General features: G+C 36.3%; 3 protein-coding genes across 4 annotated transcripts; 1 reads left to right on the top strand and 2 right to left on the bottom strand.

The window, feature by feature from the left end:
• Positions 1 to 794: 794 nt before the first annotated feature.
• LOC108980031 (probable zinc metalloprotease EGY2, chloroplastic) lies at positions 795 to 6,193 on the bottom strand. The gene is made up of 12 exons (XM_018950843.2): positions 5,883 to 6,193; positions 5,686 to 5,758; positions 5,256 to 5,405; positions 4,301 to 4,351; positions 4,092 to 4,202; positions 3,588 to 3,662; positions 3,394 to 3,499; positions 3,177 to 3,270; positions 2,556 to 2,709; positions 1,798 to 2,005; positions 1,399 to 1,559; positions 795 to 1,208 (listed from the first exon to the last, which is right to left on the bottom strand). The coding sequence occupies exons 1-12, from the start codon at positions 6,026 to 6,028 to the stop codon at positions 954 to 956; spliced, it is 1,584 nt and encodes a 527-aa protein (XP_018806388.1). The 5' UTR covers positions 6,029 to 6,193; the 3' UTR covers positions 795 to 953.
• Positions 6,194 to 7,042: 849 nt separating this feature from the next.
• On the bottom strand, positions 7,043 to 12,625 carry LOC108980034 (auxin transporter-like protein 1). Of its 2 annotated transcripts, XM_018950847.2 has the most exons (9): positions 11,832 to 12,625; positions 11,557 to 11,745; positions 11,248 to 11,433; positions 11,030 to 11,142; positions 10,704 to 10,887; positions 10,476 to 10,573; positions 9,213 to 9,420; positions 8,645 to 8,902; positions 7,043 to 7,519 (listed from the first exon to the last, which is right to left on the bottom strand). In XM_018950847.2, the coding sequence occupies exons 2-9, from the start codon at positions 11,722 to 11,724 to the stop codon at positions 7,310 to 7,312; spliced, it is 1,425 nt and encodes a 474-aa protein (XP_018806392.1). In that variant the 5' UTR covers positions 11,725 to 11,745; positions 11,832 to 12,625; the 3' UTR covers positions 7,043 to 7,309. The 2 variants fall into 2 exon arrangements, with proteins under 2 accessions (XP_018806392.1, XP_035539075.1); XM_035683182.1 differs by lacking the exon at positions 11,832 to 12,625 and having other exon boundaries at positions 11,557 to 11,823.
• A 9,111-nt stretch (positions 12,626 to 21,736) lies between these two features.
• LOC108980032 (60S acidic ribosomal protein P0) lies at positions 21,737 to 24,982 on the top strand. Its single transcript, XM_018950844.2, has 5 exons — positions 21,737 to 22,308; positions 22,413 to 22,481; positions 23,982 to 24,080; positions 24,157 to 24,549; positions 24,684 to 24,982. Exons 1-5 carry the CDS (start codon positions 22,051 to 22,053, stop codon positions 24,828 to 24,830), a joined length of 966 nt encoding a protein of 321 aa, XP_018806389.1. The 5' UTR covers positions 21,737 to 22,050; the 3' UTR covers positions 24,831 to 24,982.
• The last annotated feature ends 627 nt before the right edge of the window (positions 24,983 to 25,609 follow it).

The raw sequence follows: 25,609 nt of genomic DNA, 5'->3' as shown, positions 1-25,609 counted from the left end.
TCTGAAGTCTAAACTTAAAAGCTGGATCACATAACATAACAGAAACCCCGTGAGAGGAATGGGTCTGCCATACCATACATAGATATGTTTTGGGAATCACAAATTTAGTAGATGGACCACATGTAGGCGTATCAAAAGCAAACCGTCCTGTGCCACCATATTCTAATGCCACGGACACGCCCCATATTGCGACAGCTCCCCTTCATTTGGGTCACCGTTACCGTGTTTATTAAGGTGAGAGCAAGGGGCAATCAGTACGAGGAGTTTCAACAATCAAGGAAGTGGGAGGGAAGAAAAACTCAGCTTTCGGGAAGGTGGTGACAACATGGAGTAAATCCAGTGGCCCCCCCAAGCACGTCCGAAGTGGATGGGTTTAAATGAATCATGAAAGAGTGCCCTTTCTGCAGAAAGCAAGATTATAATTCAATCCCTAGTTTCTGCTATCAAAATTCAAGAGACCAACTGCAGTGACACAACTCGTCTCTAGGAACATCTTGAATCTCAAGTTGCCACATTATACTTGAAACCGTCAGTATTATTGGCAAATAGTCAGTGCAATACGTTATACCGAGGTACCTCATCATTCTCCTGGTGCTTAGATTGCATTTTAAAAAATCACAACCGCCATCTTTTATTTGATACTGATAGGCTCTCTGTTCTCGACGCTTTCTCCCTATTTATCTGCCAAACTGTAACCAAATATGTATATAGCCAGACCTATTTGTATCAGGACCAAGACGTCAGCTGCCAATCATGAGGGGAAGTACTAAGAGAAAAGAACCTCTCGAAACCAATATTTCCACCCTAATTAATAGGCAGAATGGATTTAGACAAAAAAAAAAAATATTTTGAGTGTAACATCAATTTTCTCAATGATGAAATAAAAAATATCGAACATTTTTTTCAAAGTATAATTTTTGTCCAACAAATACATTTGGGTTCTAAGACAAATCCTACAAAAATGGACTGGTGATCGCTTCATCTGTAAAGGGAAAGGGGTATGGTAAGCATACCAGCAAACCTAAAGCCAAAACTAGTACTCCAAGGGCAATGTACTTTTCATCAGGATCAGTTATTTCCTCTGAAAGTGGAGCAATTGGCCCTCTCTGTAAGAAGAATATCAGAACTACCCAATAAAATGCCACATCATTAAACAGTGAGGATAGTCCAAGCAGTGCAATAGAGGCAGCTGTGAAGCGAGATGAAGCCTGTCAGATGAAAAGCTTAATCAGTATATTCTCTCTACATCTGAATATCCATAGAAGATCAGATGTTTCAAGTGGCTCAGCAGCTTAGTCCAGCTTATTAGCAACGTGAAAGAAGACTTTCAGTTGTAAGAATAATCAGGTTCAATGTTCCCCGGTTCTAGTAAAGTATATTCAACTTCAAAAGGAATACCTTTCTTCCCCATATGGCGAAACATATTCTTCCCCCATCAATCTCTCCCGCCGGAATACTGTTAATGGCATTAATTAGGAGTCCAGCCCATGCCCATAGCACGAGAGGATTAACAGAAATGGTACTGCCTTCCTTGAGCACATTGCCAAGAACCAGCTTCGCTATAAAAGAACCAAGAGTCACAAGTCAATATTTTATTTCTACAGAAATGAAACAAAATCCAATATAACATGATCACGGAATATAGAATACACAAGGGATTTCTGGAAAAATAAATGTGCTCGCTGGCATATCCTGGATTAAACAAAATAAAAATCAAGATACTCAAACCCACAATTTAACATTTGCATGCATTAGCACACAAAGTTCTGCAAGCAACATATAGACTGAAGTGCTCACCAATACCCCCGGCGAGAAATGACTCATGAAATACAGAAGCATCAACAAGGACGCCAATACCATCATTAGGTGGTACGATGAACCCTAAAAGCAAAAGAAAAAGACCAAGTGAAAACCCGGCTAATGGGCCTGCTGTTGCAACCTTCAGAAGATCTTCTCGCTTAGGTACAATATTTATAATCCTTGTAATGGTACCAAAAGAGCCTATCTGCCACCAAAACAACTCATTAGATTTTCATAAAAAATAAAAATACCACAAATTGGAAGATAGCACGAATTAATTACCAACATAACTTCCCGGTGGTAATGAGACCAATGCCATACAAATCGTTAAGGGATAGTTGTTTCAGTAATTCCATATCAGAGTAGGTAGGAAGCAGAAAAATCAAAATAACCGGTATAGTCACTCTGATTATACTTGCTCCACATTTCTTGCAACTTGGGTCAAGACAATCATTGAAAGTAGTGTCAAATGCTGCAGTTACTCTTTGTTAGGGGTAGGAGAAGAGCATTTCCAGAAGACAATTTTCCCATTTAGGTTATTTAAAGTCAGTCTGGCAACAATCAGATGTCAATCTCCAATAAAGTTACTTCTAGATTCAGTGTCACATTAGGACTGGCATCTCATTAAATGCATCCGGGAAAATAGGATAAATATAAAAAAAGCTACAAAGATCCATCGACATAAATGTAAAAATTCATACATAAATAGATTCCTTTATAGAAAAGAATCACTGCAGAATAAGCACATATGTCACCTGCCAACTGGGAACAAAATATGGCACCCCAAGCTTAATTCCAGTGCTTTTTGCAACTAAAATGTGGCCAAGTTCATGTGCCCCCAGGAGAAGCGCAGTTACTAATGCTCCAGGAAGTCCATCCTTTAACAAGTCGAGATTGTCAAAAGTTGATCTGGGACATTAATATTATCACCTTTGAGGTCAAAAAATTAATATACAGCTAATGTTGACTTCAGTTGAAAAATAAATGCTTGCACAACAACACATCAGAGTTCAAGATAAAATCTCAGAAGCAGATAATTAACTAAAAAATTTCTCCAACTAAAAGAAACAAGCACTTATAATTAAGAACATTTTCAAATAGGAGGAAATGTCTCTATAAGCAAAAAAGAAGCATTTGATCAAGTCAAGGTCCTCTTACACGACAAGTATGCTCAGCTTAAAGGAATCCTTGATAAACTAGTTTACTTGAACAAAATCTAAGAATCTTAAATATGATGTGTGCCACAAAATTAGAATATTTAACTCTTCTAAATTGGTAAAGGAACAAGAATATGAAATTGATTTTGTGGGTTCAAAACAAGCCATACTTTGTAGTTACTTAAATACGACATGAAACATAGAAATAGGATTACTTACAATAAGTTGGACTGCAGTGCAGGGATGTTCCGAAGCAATAAGGTAAACGCTGTGACCAATCCAAAGGCCCCAGCAGCAAACCACTCTGGGACAGCTGCAAAACATAATAACAAATTCATCATATACAAAATATATAGTGATTCAGATTCACAGCGTCTAATGGAAATTACTATGAAAATTAGAACAAGTAATTTATGTGCAAGATCTGAATAAGTACCCGTTGTTTCTGGCTGCAATGTCTTCCGTGGAACTACAACTGCCACGGGTTTATCATCCTCAGGATTTACTAGAAGAAAAAGCTTATATGCATCCCCAAATTTATCCTAAATATAGAGGGTACAAAAATTCAGTTAAACAAAAAATCAGTAGAACTTTATAAATACAATATGAAAGAAGCACAGCTACAGATACCTGCATTCGCTTTGCTATCTTTTCATAACTTGTAGCTGCCTGCCCTCGCAGGTTTCCTTTAAACAACACTCCACCCTGGCAGAAGTAATATAATAAACCCAACATGTTAGGATGAGGAGACTTTAACAGGTAGCACCGTAGTAGGTTAAGCCAAATATGAAAAGAAAAAAGAGAGGTGGAATTGCTGGGGCTGGAAAAAGTATAACATGTTGCAAATCTTTTTACTTTTTCTTTTTTTCCTTTTATTTTCCCTGAACTTCCTTTCAAATAGAAGTTGCCAACCAGCATTATGGGAGGGAACAGGAGGGAGGGAGTGGAAGAATCTTGCTATTCGTAACATCCCAAGTATAACAACCGTGTAATATCATTGACATGGTAGGAATTGGTATGCCTGTCACATCAATTATAACAAAAAAGAATAGTCTGCCACGACAGTGAAGTTATATGGGTGTTACGAGTAGAATTCCTGAGTGAAATTCAAACCCGTCTATGTAATTAACTCACCTCATACGGATCTTGGCTGGTCACGAAAAATGTATCAAAGCCAAATACTTGATTCTTGAGAATTTCAATCGTTTCCTTCGGTATCCTGATCAATTCATCCAGTTGCTGTGGCTGTTCAGAGATTTTTTACTAAAGAAATGTCAAAGGGGACAGATAAATAATACAAGTAATTTCTAATGCAGGGTACATTAAGCACTCATCATAATCACCTTCACACCTGGCAGAGGAGATCCTCTTGCAACTTCTACACTATCAACATCCTGTTTCAAACAAAATCTCAACACAATAAGGCCTTGTTTGGATACAAAAGTCCCTCCAACTCATCTCAACTAATCATTACAACTTTCCTAAATTCCTACACAAAATATAACAAACAATTCAACTTTTTCAAATCTCAAAACAATAATAATATTAAAAAATAATATTCTAACAATATTTTATTCAATTTTCAACTTTCATTTCAATTCATCTCATCTCATTTCATCTCATTATCCAAATCAGGCCTAAAGGCGCAAAGTTCCTTGCTCGTGAAAACAACTGTCTTGCAGTAAACGAAGACTTGTAAGGGAAGCCAATCCTGAACACAACCTTTTTTCTAGATGGAGAATGAAAATTTAACTGGCAATCATCCTAAAGATGAAGTCAACATAAGTTCATGATCGAAAAACATAATGGAGTCGAATTTTCTATGTATAGAAAGCAACCTGGGGAAAATACGGCAAAACAAAAAAAAACTAGCTGGCTTTCTACTTTGGATACACAATACTTCTTATCTCATTTCATCTCATCATTGCAACTTTTTCAAATTCTCATACAAAAATATAATAAACAATTCAACTTTTTCAAATCTCAAAATAAAAATAATACTAAAAAATATATTCTAACAATATTTTATTCAACTGCTATTCAAAATATTTCTTCTCATCTCATCTGAACTGTCTATCCAAACCCAACCTAAAGAAGCGCCGCTTGAAAAAGAATATAATCAAATTTTATTTACACATCCGTCAAGGAGAAAGGCTATGAAAGTGACATCCAATTGCACTTAACATAAAGGAAAAAAAAAAAAGTGACATCTAATTGTTTGGAGAGTGCAATCATGTTCCGATCAAGCAGTAACTATGGCGTGTTGACTATTACTTCGTCCATATTAAACAAAAGTACCTGGACGGCACCTTGAGTCGGAGTTTCCTCATCATTATTGCTTATTTGTTCCACAAGAAAAGGCCGAGAATCAAGCTGAGAGTTATCTAACTTATCTTCCACGAAGGAATCAGTGGAAGGTAAAACCTCATCTTCACGCACTTCTTTGTCCTAGAAATAGTCAGAAAAGCGCCCAAAATCAATTATGGTTATTGCCAATTTTGAAAAAAATAAAAAACAATTTTGTTGCATTGAACAGAAGTTAGGTAAAACATAGGAGTTAATTTTTTTTATGGTTTCTGTTGCACCCTGTGAACAAATTTGTAACTAAAACTATGTTGCACTCTGTGAACCAATTCATAACTCAAACGTTCTGTAATGCATCGAATCAAGCAATTTAGAATACAATCCTCAGACAAAATTAAGAATTAAAATAAGATAGTAGAGGTACCTTATCCTCATTGCTATCTGGTTCAGTCTGTGTCTCAGTCGCTCTACAGGAAATCTCTCGCTTCCCACGAGGTCTTAATTATAAAAAAAAAAATAACCAATTGTAAAAAAAAAAAAAAAACGAAATGTAAATTCGATAACCATTGTACAATTCAAAATCGTGACTGATAAGCCTATATACTTGCAAAAAATAGTTACCTAGAAACCTGGTACAACTTCGACTTCGAGGTGCTCCAACGACAAGGTTGTTTCCAAGAACCAGTCGAGAAAGCAAAGTAAGGCTGAAAACGGAGATCGCAGCAAGAGCTGCACTGTGATATGCGAAAAGTAGCTGGAAAATTCATTTTCTGAGTGCACGACAGGCTTTAGTCTGATTGAAATCCTGAAGCCATAGAAAGCTTGTAAATGGAAGATTCGAGAGTTCTTGAGGCTTATCCAGTAAGAGCGAGCAAGCCAAGCTAGAGAGGGAAACGAATGACCTTGCAAGGTTTGCGGGTTGCTTAAATACCAGCTTGCTGATATTTTCCTTTCCTATTCTATTTTCAGACCATCGAAAGGCGAACCCAGGACCACCAATTACAAATGGACACGTGAGCGACTCAGGGGATATGAGGGGCTGGCGAGAAATATATTTTAGTCCACGTCCCGGTGCCATATAACTCCGAAAGAAGTGAAACGTTTTGGTTTAACGGAGTTCCACGTGGCTATATAGAGGTCTTGCCTCTTAAGGCGACTAGTTCAAACTTCAGTTGTTGAGGCGAAACACCATGCGCTCTTATAAATAGCATGCCATATCAAAACCGAGAACAGAAGCAAAACACTAGAAAGCAACCATTGTTTTTTGTTACCAAATCATATTTTGGCTATTTCGTTCTGAATCAAGAATATATAAATCGTCACAACAGCATATATATGCAAGAAGAGCATTGGTAGAGCAAAACAAGAAGAGAGTTAACCAAGCAAGAAGGCATTAAATTGATAAAAGAAAGTATATGCAGAAGTGTTACTTCCCCAGTTGATTGTGATCTTCTGAATTTTCTTTGTTTTGGAAAATTAATCTTCGGTACTTAAGATTCATGAAATCTCAATGAAAAACTCAAGTCTTATGGCCTGTTTTGGTTTAAACAAAGAGCCAGAAAAAGGGGGCTTGATTTCGACTAATATATATTATACAGAGTATTATACGGTTTTGAACACATGTGAACTCACATGTAGGGAGCTTAATGCTTGTCAGAACTCACAAGTTTCCAAATGTGCAAGCCATGTGAAGCAGATACCACAATACAATGCCCCATAGAATTTCCTTGTGATCAAAGTATTCTTTGAAAATTTGGAGGCCCTAAGCATACCAAAACTCATAAAAAAAACTGACATCGTAGCTTTTGTAAGATTTGATATCAAATGATAAATGTTCTTGGTTGGCGCTCCCCTTTAGCCTTGGCATCCTTTGAATATATTTTCATTCATATGTAGGGAAAACAAAAGAAATCCAAATGCAAGTTTTGCTTTGATACTAAAGGAAACATCCCCTTTCACAATACTAGACTAAACAAAAGGATAGGGAAAATACACCACATCGCAAAAGGAGAAATGCTGGTGCTGCTTATGAAATATGCAGGAAGAAATTAGTGATTTTTTGCTCCTGGAACTCGAGGCGGGCACTGATAGCACTTGGCGAAGAGCCCGAAAGTGTCGACTTGGTTGATGAAATTGTTCATGCTAGCCCACCCTCCAAAGCCAAAGCCGACTACCAGCACCCAAACCACTATAAATGTGTTCACTACAAACATGAGAGTCCAGTTGGGGAGGAAGAACGGAAGCTTCTCAGCCGCATTCTACATTCACAGATAGTTACACAAATAAATGTTACAAGACAAGTAAATAAAGAAGCGTGCTACAAAGTTTATAGGGACAGTTGATTTTGTAGCTTGAAGTCTGTGAGTTTTGCTTGAACGAGAAGGGAAAGAAAGTACTGTCAACGGATTAACCAATTTTAAAGTAAAATAAGAGGATAGGATCTATTAATTAGTATAACTTAAGTAGAATCAGCTCGATGTATTAGCTCACCAAGTCAATGGAAGCATCAGTTAGGCCTAAGGATAAGATTGGTGGGTTAAGAGCACCCACATAGACTGGTTAAATGTTCTAGTTAATCTAAAATTAGGCTGAAAGACATTAAAACCACCTGCATTAACTAGCTTAAATCAAGAAACATTTTTATTTTGCTACAGAGACTATCCAAGTTTGAACCCTTTCTTGTGTTCCAAACCCAAACACTACAGCTCACTTTATGGACTATAAGAAAGTAAAGCAATGGGGCTTACAGAAAGAGTTTCTGAAAATTCATCCCAAAGGAAAAGAAATAAAAAAGGAGTTTTGTATAGAAGTTGTGAAGCTTCTCAGAAGCAACAAATCATGAGGTTAATGTTGAGAGGAAGACAAAATGACAGGCTATCAGAAAATCTTTACACATGACCTTGAAAAGATTACAATTAGGTAGGCTCTTGACTTGTGACTAACAGCCAGGGAGCCAACTACTCGCTAGGACTAGGAGGTCAGAATTAGACCCTCTAATAATTCAATTGCTGAGATTCACTTAATTAGCAATTAGATCCCATTTTAAGCACTTGTAAGTGACCATTATGCCCTCTTACCTGACTATAGGAACTATTTAGGCCCCCATCCAAGATATATAATAAGCATGTTTGACCATCAAATTGCTATAGTCAACATTATGGATGGAAGTGAGGCAGGGTGTAATGCATTAGATGATGGACTAGGCAAAGCCAGTTGGATAAGAGTACAACCACAAGGTAAAAAAATTGCTATAGTCAACATTATGGATGGAAGTGAGGCAGGGTGTAATGCATTAGATGATGGACTAGGCAAAGCCAGTTGGATAAGAGTACAACCACAAGGTAAAAATGCAGAAAAGTGGTGGCCAGATTAAAACAATTTACCTGTCTGGCGGATGCAGATCTGAAAGTGAGCATATGTGCCAAGGAGGGGATGACATAGACCGTGAAACTGACCAAAAGAGCCCCCACAGCGGAGTTAATGGGGCCAAAGAAAGGAAATATAATGGCCAAGAACCAGATTGGAATCACCACAGGCAGCCGCACCAGCGCCCTCAAAAATATGCTCTTAGTGTCATGCATTCCTATAACTTTCTCCCACACGAAATAAAGTGGCGTACAAGCAAAGCCAAATGTTATGAACTGCCCAATAATATGAAGTACATCAGCTAAAACGCATTGAGTTTTTTTTAAAGGAAAAATGCAATTTGATAAAAACTGCTGGTTTGTTTGCAATATCTATGGATCTGTTGTACATGTTGTTGAAAGCAATAGTTATATCTTATGCAATTACAATTTCCTGGATTTCATTTCATCAGTACATTAGGCTAAATTGGTATGCAATTACTAAATAGCTCTGACAATGACATGCAACAACTTAATTCCTATAATTCCATTGGTGCATTAGACTGCAGAGTTACAATAATCGAGTCAAAAGGGAAAATGCATGGACCTGGTGAATGAGCATTAAAATGACTGCAGCGTCACGCCATCCATTCCGGGGAAGGAGTGCAAATGCGTTGGCATGGGTGAGGAGTTGGTCTCCGTAGGCCCAGTACATTGCAGTTGCAGATGGAAGAGTAAGGGTGAACACATAGAGGGTGGCCAAGAGGTAAATGTACTTGAATTTCTGAGGCTTCCACATTGCATGCATGATTTCCCTGTAAAGAACATGATCCTGGAAACTTTATTTTTCCCCCACCACATATCAATTGCCGTTTATCATAAACAAAGCATTTTATTATTTTGTGAAAGACCAGTGGGAAAAAATGACTACATGTAAGGATGCCACTTTTAAATTAAGAAACTGTCTCTTAGACTTCTGACTTATGAGGCACAAAGTAGGACAAAAAAATCAATCCTTTGCACTTATCTTGCCAAAAAAACAAAACAAAAAGAACCAGGTAGCAAAATCCCACAAGATCCTGTGGCCTTTCAATGAGTGGACTCTCAACTACGACCCGGGTACAATGAACAGTGTAAGGTACACTCAGGAGTCCAATATTAGATGTCTGCCAAAATATATTGAAAGAAGATTCTCTATTTTATGAAACTCCATTAACTGAATGAAGCATACAGCAATCCCAACTTGGATATAACAAACGCGTAATTTTTGGATCACTTATTCAATGAACCCACTACCTCAAATCTCCATTGTACTGACATGCCATTTTTTTAATGGAAGGCCGCTGAGGCCATGTCAGATCAGTGGAAGACCAAGTGCATAACCTTTGTAAATGGAAGGCGACTGACTTAAAAGTTGATATTTGTCAAACAAATACATTGAACATGATCTGGTATAGAGTAATCAAAAGGCAGAAGAACCAGAACTTATGCCGACACTTCGTTTATAGAGATCGGAGGGAACCTCACTCTTTGCTTACCTATTATAAAGAACAGAGCATATTTTGGAAATCAACCAGAAAATGCAAATTTTTTAATGAAAAAAATATATTTGTTATATACTTTCCTTGCAAACGTCTAAGTGCAATTAACTACATGTGGTTCATTAACGAAGCCCATAAATATTTTGTTTCAAATCTCATTGACATCGAAATAATATCAATTAGTGCTAAACATGGATACTGGTTCCTATTCCTTATGTGGTGACAAAAAGGTACAATCAGTTTTACCCCTTTTAATTCTATCTGAGTTTTCCAAAAAGAAAATAGCATTATGGACTGTTTTTAAGAAGTTGAGATTTAATCAAACTCACACGGTGACCGCGTGCCCGCCGAAAGTATACAGTATATTGGTGGCGCCTGTGAAATACAAAACCAACTTTGTCGGGCCACTGTGCGTGACACCCTCTACCTGCAAACCAGTAGACAAAAAAAAAAAAGGAGAATGGAGTGGAGCTTGGAATTACATCAAGCGCAGATAAGGGAGGAATAAGTTCAGGGGAGAGCAGGAACGTAGTTAATTTTGTTAAAATATTGTTTACCTGTCCATTAACAAGGGCTCCAATGGTCAAATACCAAGCAGTGTAGGTGGTCATTCCCAGTCCAAGGAAGGACCAAATCCTGTAGTTGTGGAATGAAGGTATGAACACGGTGGTGGCACAGCAAGCTCCAAAGATATATGTCCATGTCCTCTTGTCTAAATTGTCATCTATGTAGTATATGTTACTGCATAATCACCCATAAAAATACTAACTTTTGAGTAAATTAATCGTAACCCAGCTTCTGTTATCCCCTTGCAGCTGAAAATCAATAAGCGAAACTGGAAAAGGAAAAAAAAAAAAGTTTATAAAAAAAAAGGGAAGAGGACCTTGCACAGGCTATAAGTTGGATAACAGATCCAAAGAGGAGGAAGGTACAGTTGAAGGCCAACCCAACGGCTTTCCAGTACGGACCAAGTAAACCATCTAGCACCTCAAACCACTGCCCATAGATTCACAAAGGAAAAAAAACCTGTTCTTTACTGGAATTCGAACTGTAAATTTGAGTTGCATGAAATTGCATGGTGTCGTTGAAAGGCTTAATTACCTGGATGACATGGTTCTTGAAGCTGACATTCTCTTTCTCCTTTCGGCTTCGGTACTCGATGTAGAGAATACTGATAAGATAAGCAGTCCAGCTTCCAAGTATACCATAAAAGACCTGCAGTATGATCCCTGAAAGCATACCCATTTGAGAGAAGGAGTATGGAAGCGTTAACAGAACCTGAGCCACCTGTAAAACCCAAAAATAAAAAACCAAAACGAGTAAATTTCTAAGATAAAACTGATGGGAAGTAGTTAATCGAATCCGACATATGACTTGGATTTTTTTGTGTGTTTTTGTTCTAATATATACCTGGTTGGATGCACAGCTGAACCATGCATCATAGACAGACCCACCGTGCCAGAGAAAGTTTTTGAGGCCAGAACCTGGCTCATCTGACTTCTCATCCTCTCTGTCATCACGCTCAGTCAAGTTGAAGCTCGAGACCATGGCTTCCTCTGCTTGACTCTGTGGTAACATTTTATTACGAAAGAAATTGATCTGCGACATACAGAGTGAAAAAAGTCAGAAAATCTCAAAATTAAACCCAAGAATATCTTTCGAAGAAAACATCGTACGCAGGATACCAAATCTCAGTCTCTGTGGCTCTGTGCTTGAGAGTTTGACAGGGGATTTATAATGGGACAAGCAGAGAAGCAGAGTAAAAGCAAGGGACTCTCTTTGTGATAAATGTGTAACAGTCCTCAATCTGTAGTTTTTTGCAACTCCTGAGAAAGATAGAATTAGTGCTCGCCTCGTTTTCTTTCCTTCCGAAGAAAGTAGTGCAAAAAGTGCCACTTGTATTGCCTTGGCGGTCCGTTACAGCTTACAGCTTTGCGTAAGGAAATTACAGCTTACCGTTTTGCATTAATGTACCCAGATTCTCAAAAGTCAACCTGAGTCCAAGATTGGCAGTTCCTTAGTTGTCACACAATGTTGTCTCTTTCTCACCTAATATTGCCATATTTGCGGCGCTTAAGAAAAAAACAGAAAAACTGCAATAAACACAACAGTGACACTCTTTCTTAGAAGGGAAACTTTTGAGTTGGAAACCACGAAGAAGCGCAAGACCCAGTAATTGTTTCTTGGAGCTTGATTCTGGATTCCTGGGCTTTGAGAATCGAGATCTGACGAAAAGGGAGCACCTGTAAGAGGGGAATTAAGGATGTGGTTTTGCAGGAAAGGGAGCACAAATTGATGGTGTTTATGGAACAGAGAGAACAAAAGGAACACCACACTCGCAGCACCAATCCTTATTTCTCTCTCTTTTCCGCTGCCACTTCGTTTTCTGTTAACAGTTGCAGAGATCTTATGATCTTCTGGCAATGTACTTGCTCTATTTTTTTTTTTTTTCCCTGCTCTCTCTCTCTCTCCCCCTGATTCCCGAGTGTGCTGCGTAGGCTTTATAAAATGATTGAACGAGTCTGTGCACTTGTGCAGATCTATATCTCAGTACAGCAATTTCTCCCTACTGACAACTGTAATTCCAAATTCCCGTCATCGTATATTCGTGTTCAATTCCCCAAGGAGTGTGAGGTTGAATTAAGATAACTGGGTTTTTCTATATGTATATTGAAAATACATCTTTAAAATCATATTTTTTTTAAGATTAATTTTACATATTAACAAAAACTTTCATATTGAATTATATATATTTGAACTAAATAATAATAAAATATTTTTTTTTTTATATTTTTTTAAAATTATTATTTTTTATATATTTTATAATTAGCACCATATACTCAAAAATACTAATTTCATATGTCTATATATTACCAATTTTGGATATCAAAATAACCAATTTTATCAATAAATATTATTATGTATTAAAAAATACTTTGCATCGTCAACTTAATACAAATTTTATATATCAAAATCATTTTAATACAAATTCTATAAAATTGATTTTAATAGATAGGAGAGAAAAATAATAATAAAATAATATTTAGAGAGTAAATAGTATTTCTTTATATTTGAAGAAATACTATTCATAACTATGCATAATTCAATGTAGACCAATTTAGAGAGATATTATGAAAATATAAAGATAAATATGAAGATGTATAAGCCATTACCAATGCTCTACTAGCGCATACAAAAATAAATGTGAAAAAGGTTAAATCAGGAAAATAAATCTATTTTTTAACAGTGAATCTTAGCCTAATTTGTTTTCACAATTCATCACATCTCATCTAATTTTTACAATTTTCTTAAATTTTCACACAAAATAAAATAAATAATTCAAGTTTTTCAAATCTCAAAATAAAAATAATATTAAAAATATATATTATAATAATATTTTATTCAACTTTTAATTTTAATCTCAACTCATATCAAATCATCTCGTCTCATCTCATCTACGAAAACAAACAATGCCTTAATTTATTCTAAAATAGAAACGTGCCAATCTTCATATCTTGAGAAGGTCAGTATTTCATCTTATTTGATCTTATTATTGCAATATTTTTTAATTTTCACACAATATAATAAACAATTTAACTTTTTCAAATCTTAAACAATAATAATATCTTAACAATATTTTATTTAACTTTCATCTGAATTCACTATCCAAATAACAACTTAGTAAAAGATATCAAATTTAGCACTGCACAGGTTAGGTTTTGTCAAACTCATATCAATTTATTTCAACAAATCATTAACATGATTTATTATTTTTTTAATTTTTTATAAAAAGTTATATATATGTCAATTTATTTTATATATTCAAATACATATCTTAACGTATTTTATACATCCAAACGGATGTTAATACAATCTACAAAATAATAATATTTATAAATAATTTGAAATCACCTCGCCTTGACGACACTCAAAGCTACCCTAATATAGCGATCCCTTTTTTCTTCTCTTCCAGGACGTCTAATGACGGATGGGTTTTGTGTGGCGGGATCGTATTTTTCTGGGGGATCATATTTTGAACATTAGTGAGTAAAATCTAACGTTAGTGATGCTGCTAATTAGCCCTCTGGTTGCCATCCAGTTGTTTTTTTTACCCTCTAATTTGCCTTTTTTTTTTAATTTAAAGATTCCCTTTCGAAATTAGCACCATTACTTCTTCGGCCCAAATCAATGTCCTAAACTAGCACGAACTCAAAATCTTTGTTATTATTTACCCATTAACACATTTTAAATAAAGAAGCCTAAGAACATACAATGTGGCATCCCTTGAGTTTAAACTTCCAAATACGAGGTGCAGTCATATAATGGAGATTGGAGGGGCCAACTTTGACTAAAACGTTTATTTCTAAAAGAATTTGGTGAACAACTCTTTCAAGTAGTACTGAAGCCAGCCTTCACAGTCAAAAAGGTTTTGCTTGCAGCATGCATTTAATGGAGACTTTAGTCCCTTTTTTTGAAGGGAAATAAAAAATAAATCAAAAAAATCAAAATCAAAATCAAAACCTCCCCCCATTAGCATATGTTTGTTTCCCTTATCATGAGCTGAATAAACAAGTTTAGTGGATGGGAGGGACCACATTCTTACTGGTTTCCTGATCTTTATTCAACTTTTTCCATAATATGCTCCCTGTCTCCCTTTTCCTCTCGACTCTCTTGACTAATGATGCAATCCATAGTAATTTGCATGGCTCCTCCATCTTCTTGATTTTACAGCACATCATCCCCCCCCATCTTAATCCCACCCATCAAATCCATTTCGTCACCGAATGCGCTTCTCAATGCAATTCGATTGCGCACACACCATTATACACCCACCTACTTTACTCGATCTAAAATTTATTTATTGATTTTATATAAATAACTATGACATCTTTTAGTTATTATTATTATTATTTTTTAATTCTATGTCAATAATTGTCAAGTCCGGATTGTGGAATTAGACCCCTCCGACTCGACAATTTTTTGTGGAAAACAAAAAGAAACAAAATAAAAAATCCCTTGAACTTGACAATCTTTACCTATTGCAACTATCTGTATATCTCCTCTGTTAATAATATCAGCACGACAATTTGGATGGTGGGATGGTGTTGTTTCCATTCTTATACGCAAGATTTAAAAAAAATAAATAAATAAATAAAAAGAGGGGTCCAAACGTATAATCATGATTAGAAGGATTTTTCTTTTTTGGTGGCACAAGATAGAGAACATTGCTTGAAATGACATTATTTTAGAAAGGAAAAGGCTTGGATTATTAGGATATGTGGCATTAAAAACTGCAAACTAAACACTTTATATTATTGGTATTTTCTGTCATTTTCCCCCACCCAGAATCTGAGGGTCACGGAACAAAGCATCCTAGGACATGCTCTAGCTTCAACTTCAAGTCCCCACAAGTTGATTTATTAAAAGTTCAATTATTTATATCTAACACGAAATAAATCATTACGCCGGGTGGGTCATAATTATTTGTATTCCTTTTGCGCCATTTTAACTGTCCCAAACTTTGTTTATAGTTATTTACGGTCTTAAAATATGTAAATTTTGTATATTTTTTTTAAAATAAATAAATAAACATAAAAAATTATTTTTTATTTATAATAGACCCTACTTATTTTTTTTAAAAAAAAAATATGCGAAACTTACACATGATCATATTACTATAACTATCATTACTCGAATATAAATACACTTGCAATATGACAATCATGCAACTTTTCAATCTGCCCATCCCAGATCTTGGAGTGCTTCACCAATTTTTAACATTTTAAAAAGTTTTAAGTAGACACTACTCATTGGCATAATGGTGGTGATCAGTCCATTAGCAACGGCAAGAAAGTAAGCTAAAGTTTCCCCTCCAAAAAGGGGCTGAAGTTTAGAAAAAGCCCAACATTATTACAAAATATTCTATACGTTGGATTTAAAGCATTAGAATATGATTAATCTGTTGTTTTTTTTTTTTTTTTTGTTCTTATTTTATGGGTCGTGGGTTATCATTAATTTCTACCGGCATGACCGGTATGGGGCCTAGAATATGCCTTATCCAAACTTTGGGCTCGGGGCCTATTTATATATTATTTTGAGAGTTGCTAAAAGCCTGAAACCATTGGCACTAAACCTCCCCCAACCAAAAAATAAATAAACAAATAAATAATAAAAATGTAAAATTCAAGGAGTTCGAAAGTGGGCATGACTCGCATTGTATTGCATTTATTGACAATAAATATTAATCAGCTCAAAGGCTGAGAAGAAGTTATGTAACCCACAGGCCTAACAAAAAATCCATTCAAAAAATAAAAGAAAATACTAAAGCAATTAAGAATCCTGGCCAGCTTATAATTCAGCTTTTTTAATGATTGTACATGCACTATAGCAAGTTTGCGATTCTATTTCTTTCATAGAAATTGTTGTCGATGAACCATTACTCATGGGTACATCTCAGTGACATCATGTGAGGTGTAAATTCATGAACAAGGCAAATTTCCAAGTTTTTCTCAGCATGCAGGGTATTCAATTGCGACATCATTATAGCACCAAAATCAATGAAATGTTACATCAAATTTGATATGTACAGAGAAAAAGCAGCAGGAAAGGTCAGTCGAATAATACAAAGCCATGACAAAATCTCATCCCACCACTCGCCCTGCCTACCACAAAACACAGCTCCTATCCTTTCCGTGCTGCTATTCTCTTTCTTGCACAACCACACTGCCAAATGAATTGAAGGTTTTGTCTCCCATTTGTCTGCCTTAACAGTGGAAATCTTATGCATCATTATCAACCACTGCAAAAGGCCATGTATCATGTTCTTCAGGCATAGTGGGAAACTCACAGTTTCTGTATCCATGAATAGTTATTTTCAAAGAGCCTCTTCATGGACATGGAGACTTTAATCTTGAAGGACTCCACTAATAAGTACTTCGCTGCCAATGCAAAGGAAAAATAAATCATTCAATAATCACTGGTAATTTTCTGTTGAGGTTTAGTAGTATTTGTTTCATTGCTGGAGTAATTGTTAAGGTTTATTTTTTATCTACGTACAGTACTGCCTCCTCCATTTCACCAAAACATGCAATCAGGGAACAGGCTAAGAGTCGATCTAACTTTTGTGGAGGCCGCAGTTAGCCCAACTTTAGTTGCATCAGACCAGACGGGTCGAGTAAAATGCACCAAAAAACAGAAACAAACCAAACCAAACCAAACCAAACCAAACCCAATTTCCAAGGCTTTCCTGGAGTACACTACTGACAAAACGTGTGCCATTATCTTCTATTGTTTTCACTTAATTGTATGCTTCTTCTCTATAGTGGGAAAGCTAGATCGATGTGAGATATATAGGATTATCATCAATAAGCATTGGATACACTTTATGAGACAACACAATTTATGAGTCATTACCACCTTATTTTAACTCTTTCAGAAATCGTACGTGGTAAAAATAAAGATTCTTTGTAACTTGGAAAGTCTTATCTCATGTATTGCAAAAGATCAAAGGCAAGAAAAGTAGGGCTCTCTCTCTCTCTCTCTCGCTTTGTATGTATACTTTTCTCCTTTATATCCAGTTTTTCAGTTGATGTCCACGTGGGTAAGCAGGATATATCCATTCTTGGGTGAGCAAAAGATGTCGCTCTTGCTCGACTAGTTTATTAAACAGGATATATCGATTCTTGGGTGAGCAAAAGATGTCGCTCTTGCTCGACTAGTTTATTAAACAGGATATATCCATTCGGTCAGACTCAAACATATTTCCTTACTAAATTACCTAAGGAACACAATGATATCTACGAACAGTACTAGTTTAATTCTCACAAAGGCAGTAATAAAGCAGAAAGTTTAATTCTTCATATGACCCTGTTGCTGATGAAGCTGGGCCATTTTCGAATTGATTAACGGTAGTAGTGATTCGCCCGATCTTCTTCAATCTCCAAAAGTGAACGGAAGTCCGACGTCCGATCTCTGTACGTGGACTTCATTCACGCGATTATGTCGGAATCCCGCCGGGGGGCGGGGGGGTTGTCTAAAGAGCCAAAACGTTGTTGGAGAGAGAACTGAGGTTCGGCGGGTGCACTGCTGGGATCCGCAAGCAATCTACCCGGATCTAATTGAATATTTTGGAGATCTATCTAGGATTTGGGCTTCGAGACTAACCTTACCAACATCTTATCGGTAAATTTTCACTTTTCTAAGATTTAGCAATACTCTAAAATTTGGTTAAAAATTGAGATTTTGGTTAAAGTTAAAATTATTGAAGATATTAATCTATATTAGAGACTATTCATTCTAAAGTTAAAATAATAATATAATATTATATATTTTAAAAATAATTTTTTTTAATATTTTACAAATATACTTTATATATTAATTAAAAATTTAATTTTTACTTAAATTTATTATTTTCTAACTATTTTTTATATCAACTTAAATATCCAACACAATATAGTCTTGTTTACAAAAAATATTTCTTATAAAATCTGGACATAATATAATCTTGTTTATTAATGAAAATTTTAAAAATAATTTAATAAAGTCTTGTTGATTATTTGTGAATAAAATATGGATTTGATGAGTGAATAATGACTCTCCAACTTTGAAAATTCCTTTAGAGTTATTGTAATTCAAAATCTAAACTGGCCATGTTTGGATAGTGAAAATGTTTCATCTCATATAATCTCATCCCATCTCATTTTATCATAACAAATTTTTCAAATTTTTACACAAAATATAATAAAAAATTTAACTTTTTCAAATCTCAAAATAATAAAAATATTAAAAAATAATATTCTAATAATATTTTATTCAATTTTCATTTAAAGTCATCTTAACTCATCTTACCATCCAAACTGCACTTAAAGATTTTTAGCTAGTCCAATACAGATCATTTATACAAAACTTAACTATATTTTAGATTTTACTAACAGTTTGGGTAACCTCACGACTATTTATTATGAGCCTATAATCCTGCAATGCACAGATTGTCATAAAATAGAGAAGTGATTGTAAAATATATTTGAATATGTATATATCCGAATATGTAGGTTATAAAATGAGATTTAGTATAATCGGAATACAAAATTCTTTCTAACCAAAACATTGAGCCGATCCACTCTCCACAGCTTTTGTCCTCCACCATCTCCTGTGTGGCTTGCGTTTACTGAAACATATGCATCCATCTAATACTGAAACCTTGTACAACCCACAAAAGATAGACATTAAAGCCTGCAAACCTACCAACCAAATCAAGAAGTAAAACAAAACCATCAATCAAATACTTGCGTATTCACTGCTTTTAGTTACCCAAATTTAACTATTTTTTTTCACTAGGGTGTGCGAGGGTTGCACCTTCCAGGTTGCCTAACAATTTATTCAACTACAATGGAGATTGTAAAATCTTAATTAAAATAATAAATTCATTAATAATAGGGTACTTCAAAAAAAGTGCCTAACAATTTATTCCAGACGTCGTCTTCTCAACGGCATGCTTCTCCAATAAGCCACCACCTTTCCCAAGCCCAGTGGACAATATTGTCATCAAAATGATCCGATTCTTGCATTACTTGCAAATAATGTACTTATCTCATGCAATAATCCGATTTAAACTTCAATTTTAAAATATAAAAATGAATGTAAAATAGAAAAATAATATTTAGAGGATTTTTTTATGAATTTAAACCTGAAACAAATTAAAAGTTCATTAAAAAAATAAAAACAAAGATATAGAAGAAAAAAAAAAGGTTAATATTTGTTTTGATCTTACCCTGAAGTCTTGTTGGTCCATAGAGAGCATGGGAAGAACATGGAAGGTAGAGAATATTGTCATTGTTTCACATGGGCAATCAACCATGGATGAAGAAGAACTAAATGCCCTTGTTTTAGCCCCACAAAAACATAGCACTGCAGCAACTAAGCAGTCCTAAGCACGTATGTCTCTCCTTTTCCATCTATAGGGTTTTTCCTACCACTTAGCTTATATATAATTGAACATATACGTTCTTTACTGGATATAGAAACTTCTAAGCGTGTACTGCCGCCAATCACCACACAATCCCAAACCTATATTTCTTTTTTTCTTCCACAAAACCACAAAGACCCTCGATGCAGTGACCAAAGCCTCACGCCGCTGCCAAGCCTCACCACCACAAGGAAGCCCCACAGCCAAGCTAGATTCTACGTCGCAACCCCCCACCATAGTGACCAAAGTCTCAAGCACGACATAAACCACCCATGACCCAACACTGTCGAGTCTTTCATGCATGACGGAAACTGCCAAGCCTAATCAGCCACCATGCAACGACAACATACTCCACAAAGCTGCCCACACCACCATGTCAGCCATTGCAAAACTTTGGAAGGGGTGCTCTGTTTGACTCCACTTAAAACATAGGAATTTTCTTCCCACTGTGAGCCACGTCACCAGCCCTACCTCGACGTCGCCACTTGCATAGATAACCACTGGGCACCCCAAGCCACCGCTTCTCTCTCTCTCTCTCTCTCTCTCTCTCATGAATGACAATTCACTCTCCCTTCTTTTTCTCCTCGTGCTCTACCATCACTCCCAGTCGTGCCGCCATTAATAGTCACCCAGGCCGTCGCTACATGTAACAATCTCTCGATAAGGAACTCTCCTATCTATGGCACGGGTTTAGGTTTGGAAGTGTGCTTGGGATTAGTTTCTCTACATGGGAGTGCTCGGCCATTTGTTTTTAACCATCTCAACGAACTTTGCAAATAAACTATAAAGCATGTTGACAATTGCTCCACTTGACCCTTTGTAAATATGTTGAATCATTGCACATCTCGACTCTTTGCAAATAAACTGAATTATGTTGAACTGTAGTCCTCAAAATCACATTCATCTAAGTGGTGCTCTAATTTTGTTTACATTGATTGGTGTCTAAGCGGTGCTCTAAATCTTTTCCACCAATTGACGTTTGGTTCTTCAAAGTCTGGAGCCGTGGGGTGGCTTGGTTGTGGCTCACGGGGGGGAAAATGTTACTCTATTTCAGTGGTGCAAAAGAGAGTGCTTGGCCATTTGTTTTTAACTATTTAGACGAACTTTGCAAATAAACTATAGAGCATGTTGACAATTGCACTGCCTTGACCTTTGTAAATATGTTGAATCATTGCACCTCCTGACTCTTTGCAAATAAACAATTTGCAACTTTGCTAGTTCATTGCACCGCTTGAACCTTTACAAATAAACAGTTTACTGGTTTGTATGGTGGGCTGATAATTTATGAATTGTTAAGCCGATTTTTGCAGACTAAATACCAAGTCAGCAAGTTAAAATTTGGCTTTTATATAATTAAATAAATTTTATTATTAATTTTTATATATTTTTTACTAATATTTAATATTTTATCATTATTTTTTTTTTTATTATTCATAAAATACTTTAAAATATCTCATTATTCAAAAGCAATCTTAGTCCAATGTCAGTGTTCTAACCCATGCTTTGTCCACGGGCTCGATTCGGGATTGTTGGCCCAGTTCAAGGCCCAATTTATCCATAATACCCAGATCACAACCTAACTAACCACCTTTTCTTGACCCTCGGATCCCTGATGAATATTGCATATAGGCCGTCAGATCCAGGTCTTCCTTGAAAAACCCTAATCCTTTTGTTACTTCAGTCTTCGGTCCAGTATATATGGCTACCTCCGCCGCACAGTTCTTCTTTCAGGTAGTGTTCTCCCACTTCTAAAACCTCCGATCCGTAATCCTCATCTCCTAGTATACCCAGGAGAGGTTAAAGAGACGGCATCGTTTTGCTGTCCGCCTTGACTGAGCCCCTAGCTTCGTCTTGGCCCTCGATTTTGCTTTTTTCTTAGCCCCAATCATTCTGTATATTTTATCTTCTACGTTTTCTTCGAAACCCATAGAATCGTAGACATGGTAGGGAAGCTCTCGAAGTCGGAAAAGAAGATCGCGTACGACGCGAAGCTATGCCAGCTGCTTGACGAGTACACCCAAATCCTGGTGGTGGCGGCCGACAACGTCGGATCCAACCAGCTCCAGAATATTCGGAAAGGTCTACGTGGCGACTCCGTGGTGCTCATGGGTAAGAACACCATGATGAAGCGCTCCGTCAGGATCCATGCTGAGAATACTGGCAACAATGCTTTCCTCAACCTCATTCCCCTTCTTGTTGTACGTCACGCTCTTTTATTTATTTTAATTTTCGTGGTATATCTTAAAACGAATCCACAAAAAATCTTTTAACACCTTAAAAATATCACCTTTCGTTGGATTAGGGAAACGTAGGGCTGATTTTCACGAAGGGTGATTTGAAGGAGGTCAGCGAAGAGGTTGCCAAGTACAAGGTCCTTTGTCTAAAACCCTTTACCTTGCATTTAGAATTATTTCTTGTCGAATTTTTGCTCTTAGTGTAGTGTATTTATGATTTCCATGTAGTCCATTAGTGGAGAATTCTATGCTTCGAGTGCTTTAACTGTTTTTATATAGAATTTTGGGTACCAACAAAAACTGTTTTGAAATGGCTGTTCTTATATAATGATAATGAAACCATATTGATGCACAATGATATACAAGTATGTAGGGTTCCTTCTTATCAATGCTTTGTGAGTATAGTTGGTCGTGGAGGAGAGCTAGAAAACAGAGGAATTATTTTGGACTCGCGTTGCTTAGTATTTTAATGTTCAGAATTATAGCCACTTGTGCTGATGCTCATATAAGTATATTGCCGAGTGTAACAGCCCGACGTGTGAAAGGATCTGTAACAGGGTCCTGGGTTCGTGGGCCTTATTTTTATTTTGTTATGTTATTTTCTTTAGCCTGCTTGTAACGTTGGACCTAATTGTAGCTAGCGGGCTGGAGCCCATACAATAGGTTTATGCCCTTGGTCTGCTTTGTTTTGCTCTAGTTTGCTTGGTAGTCAGCCCCAAGCCCAAGTTAGGGATATCCCATCTTTCTCCCTGATAAATGTGCGAGCCCTAAGGCTGAGATCACTCCACTACTATTCAGTATTTTATCGTAACTTTTCACATACATTTCACTACTTTTTACTACTATTCACTACTATACAATATTTTATTATTACTTTTTCATCATTTTTTCACTATTATTCACAGATCATTTGAGATCACGTCACTACCCAAACCTAGCCTTAGTGCTCTAGCGGAATTAACCAGAAAGTAATAGAAACTTCTTCCTATCATCTTTGTCTTCCTTCTGAATTTTCTTGGAGGTTTTCTCACCCTCAAAGTGAGATATTTTATTTCATTTTACTATCAATCCTTTGGTTGTGTTACACTGAGCCTCTGGTAAATGTCACTTTAATGTTAAATGCAGTTTTTGTTGCCATCGACTAAGTCACTGAAAATTGTTGGGAAGCCTGCTCAAGAAATCCAAACAGAAATAAGTTGTGCACAGTTTTCTTTATCCCTACAAATTTTGGGGTTTGGCCAATTCGCTGATACAACAGCAATGCTGTTCATGTTGCTTGAGTGTTTTTATTTATTTTTATTTTTTTGCCTACAGGAGGCTTCTTTTTTACATGGTTAGGAATAGGTGTTTTTTCTTGGTTCCTTGTCAAGTTTTCAATGAACAATAACATGCCGATGTTGTATGGCTGTGTTGCAAAACATTTGTTTTCATTTCTTCTTGAAAATGATTTATTCATTTTCTTTGTTGAATATTGTCATATAATCGTGTTCTAAAACTTACAGGGTTGTAATTTTGTGAGGTTTTTACTAAATTTTTCTGTAGTTGCCTTGTAATTGTTTGCTGATTTTTGTATTTAGAATGCGCTTTCTTATGTTGTGATTCCTCTGCTGTAAATATAACTTTCCATACTTAAACAGGTTGGAGCACCTGCTCGTGTTGGTTTAGTTGCTCCAATTGATGTTGTTGTACCTCCTGGAAACACTGGACTCGACCCTTCTCAGACCTCTTTCTTTCAGGTCCATGATCTCAATTGAAAATACTTCCATTTTTCATTAATTTGAAACATCCGAGTCTTATGCCATTGTCTTTCAGGTTCTTAACATCCCAACCAAGATTAACAAGGGTACTGTTGAAATTATCACCCCTGTGGAGCTTATTAAGAAGGGTGACAAGGTTGGCTCCTCTGAGGCTGCCCTGCTTGCAAAACTTGGGATAAGGCCCTTTTCTTATGGTCTCATTGTCCTATCTGCTTATGACAATGGCTCAGTCTTCAGCCCTGAGGTACTTGATCTGACTGAGGATGACCTTCTTGAGAAGTTTGCCATTGGTGTGTCTATGGTCACTTCATTGTCACTGGCTCTCTCGTACCCAACACTAGCAGCTGCACCGCATATGTTCATCAATGCCTACAAGAATGCTCTTGCTATTGCTGTTGCCACCGAGTATTCCTTCCCCCAGGCAGAGAAAGTTAAGGAGTTCCTAGAGGTATCTCATCCGCTAAAACGATTTTACCCTTTTTATGCATCAGTACAGAAGACTCTGGCTCTGTTACTCTTCAGCAGATTTTTAAATCCCCTTTTTTTTCGTTGTAAAAGTAATTGTTTTGGTTATTAATGCAGGACCCAAGCAAATTTGCTTTCGCTGCTGCCCCTGCTGCTGCTGCTGATTCGGGTGCTGCCCCTGCTGCTGCTGCTAAGGAGGAAGAGAAGAAGGAAGAGCCAGCTGAAGAGTCCGATGATGACATGGGTTTTAGTTTGTTCGATTAAGTTCGTGTAGGTTATGCTTTTACTAAGGGACGGTGATCCTTGTGTTTACTTTCTAGTGGATTTTCACTGATGGAGCTTATTTATTTATTTTATGCATATCTGTTTCCCTATTACTTTTGGAGAATTATCAAGTTTACATGCCTTTTGTCTTTCGTGTTGGTGAGTTTTTGTTCTGGATTTATCAAGTTTAATACGCCATATAATTACACCATCAAACCATATTTTATTGTTCGCGAAACTTTCTTACTATTTCGGTTCTCACGTTGGCGACCAAGTTAAAATCGGCTCTATTTTTGCTGTTTTAACTTTAGGCAGCTTCAAGTTTGAATTATTCATGGTTACTTCTTCTGTCTAGGAGCTCATGATTGATGATATGGTATGGTATCCGCCAGAACTTCCTTTTTGTAAAAAGGCTTTTTGCAGTCTTGTGTACCCATCCACCCCACCGAGGTCCTAGGAAAAGGGATCATGGGCTAAAATTATGAGAATTATTGTGCTAATTTCACTAACCTTATTGGGCTGAAACCAGTTGGGCAAAAACTGGTAAACACCAGAATTGGCTTCTCAATTGGTCGACTTGCTTTCAAATTGTGAGTTTTCGGCCCAATAAGATTCTGTTTGGATAGTGAAGTGAGATGATGATTTTAATTGAAAGTTAAATAAAATATTATTATTATTTTAGATTTTGAAAAAATTAATTATTTATTATATTTTATATGAGAATTTAAGAAAGTTGTAATATTGGAATGAAATATTTTTATTATTCAAACGAGGCATAA

The sequence above is a fragment of the Juglans regia genome, chromosome 12 (genome assembly GCF_001411555.2).
Source record: "Juglans regia cultivar Chandler chromosome 12, Walnut 2.0, whole genome shotgun sequence".
NCBI classification, from domain to species: domain Eukaryota; kingdom Viridiplantae; phylum Streptophyta; class Magnoliopsida; order Fagales; family Juglandaceae; genus Juglans; species Juglans regia.
The sequence above is the reverse complement of the archived record's forward strand: the minus strand, read 5'-3'. Positions and strand labels throughout refer to the sequence as shown.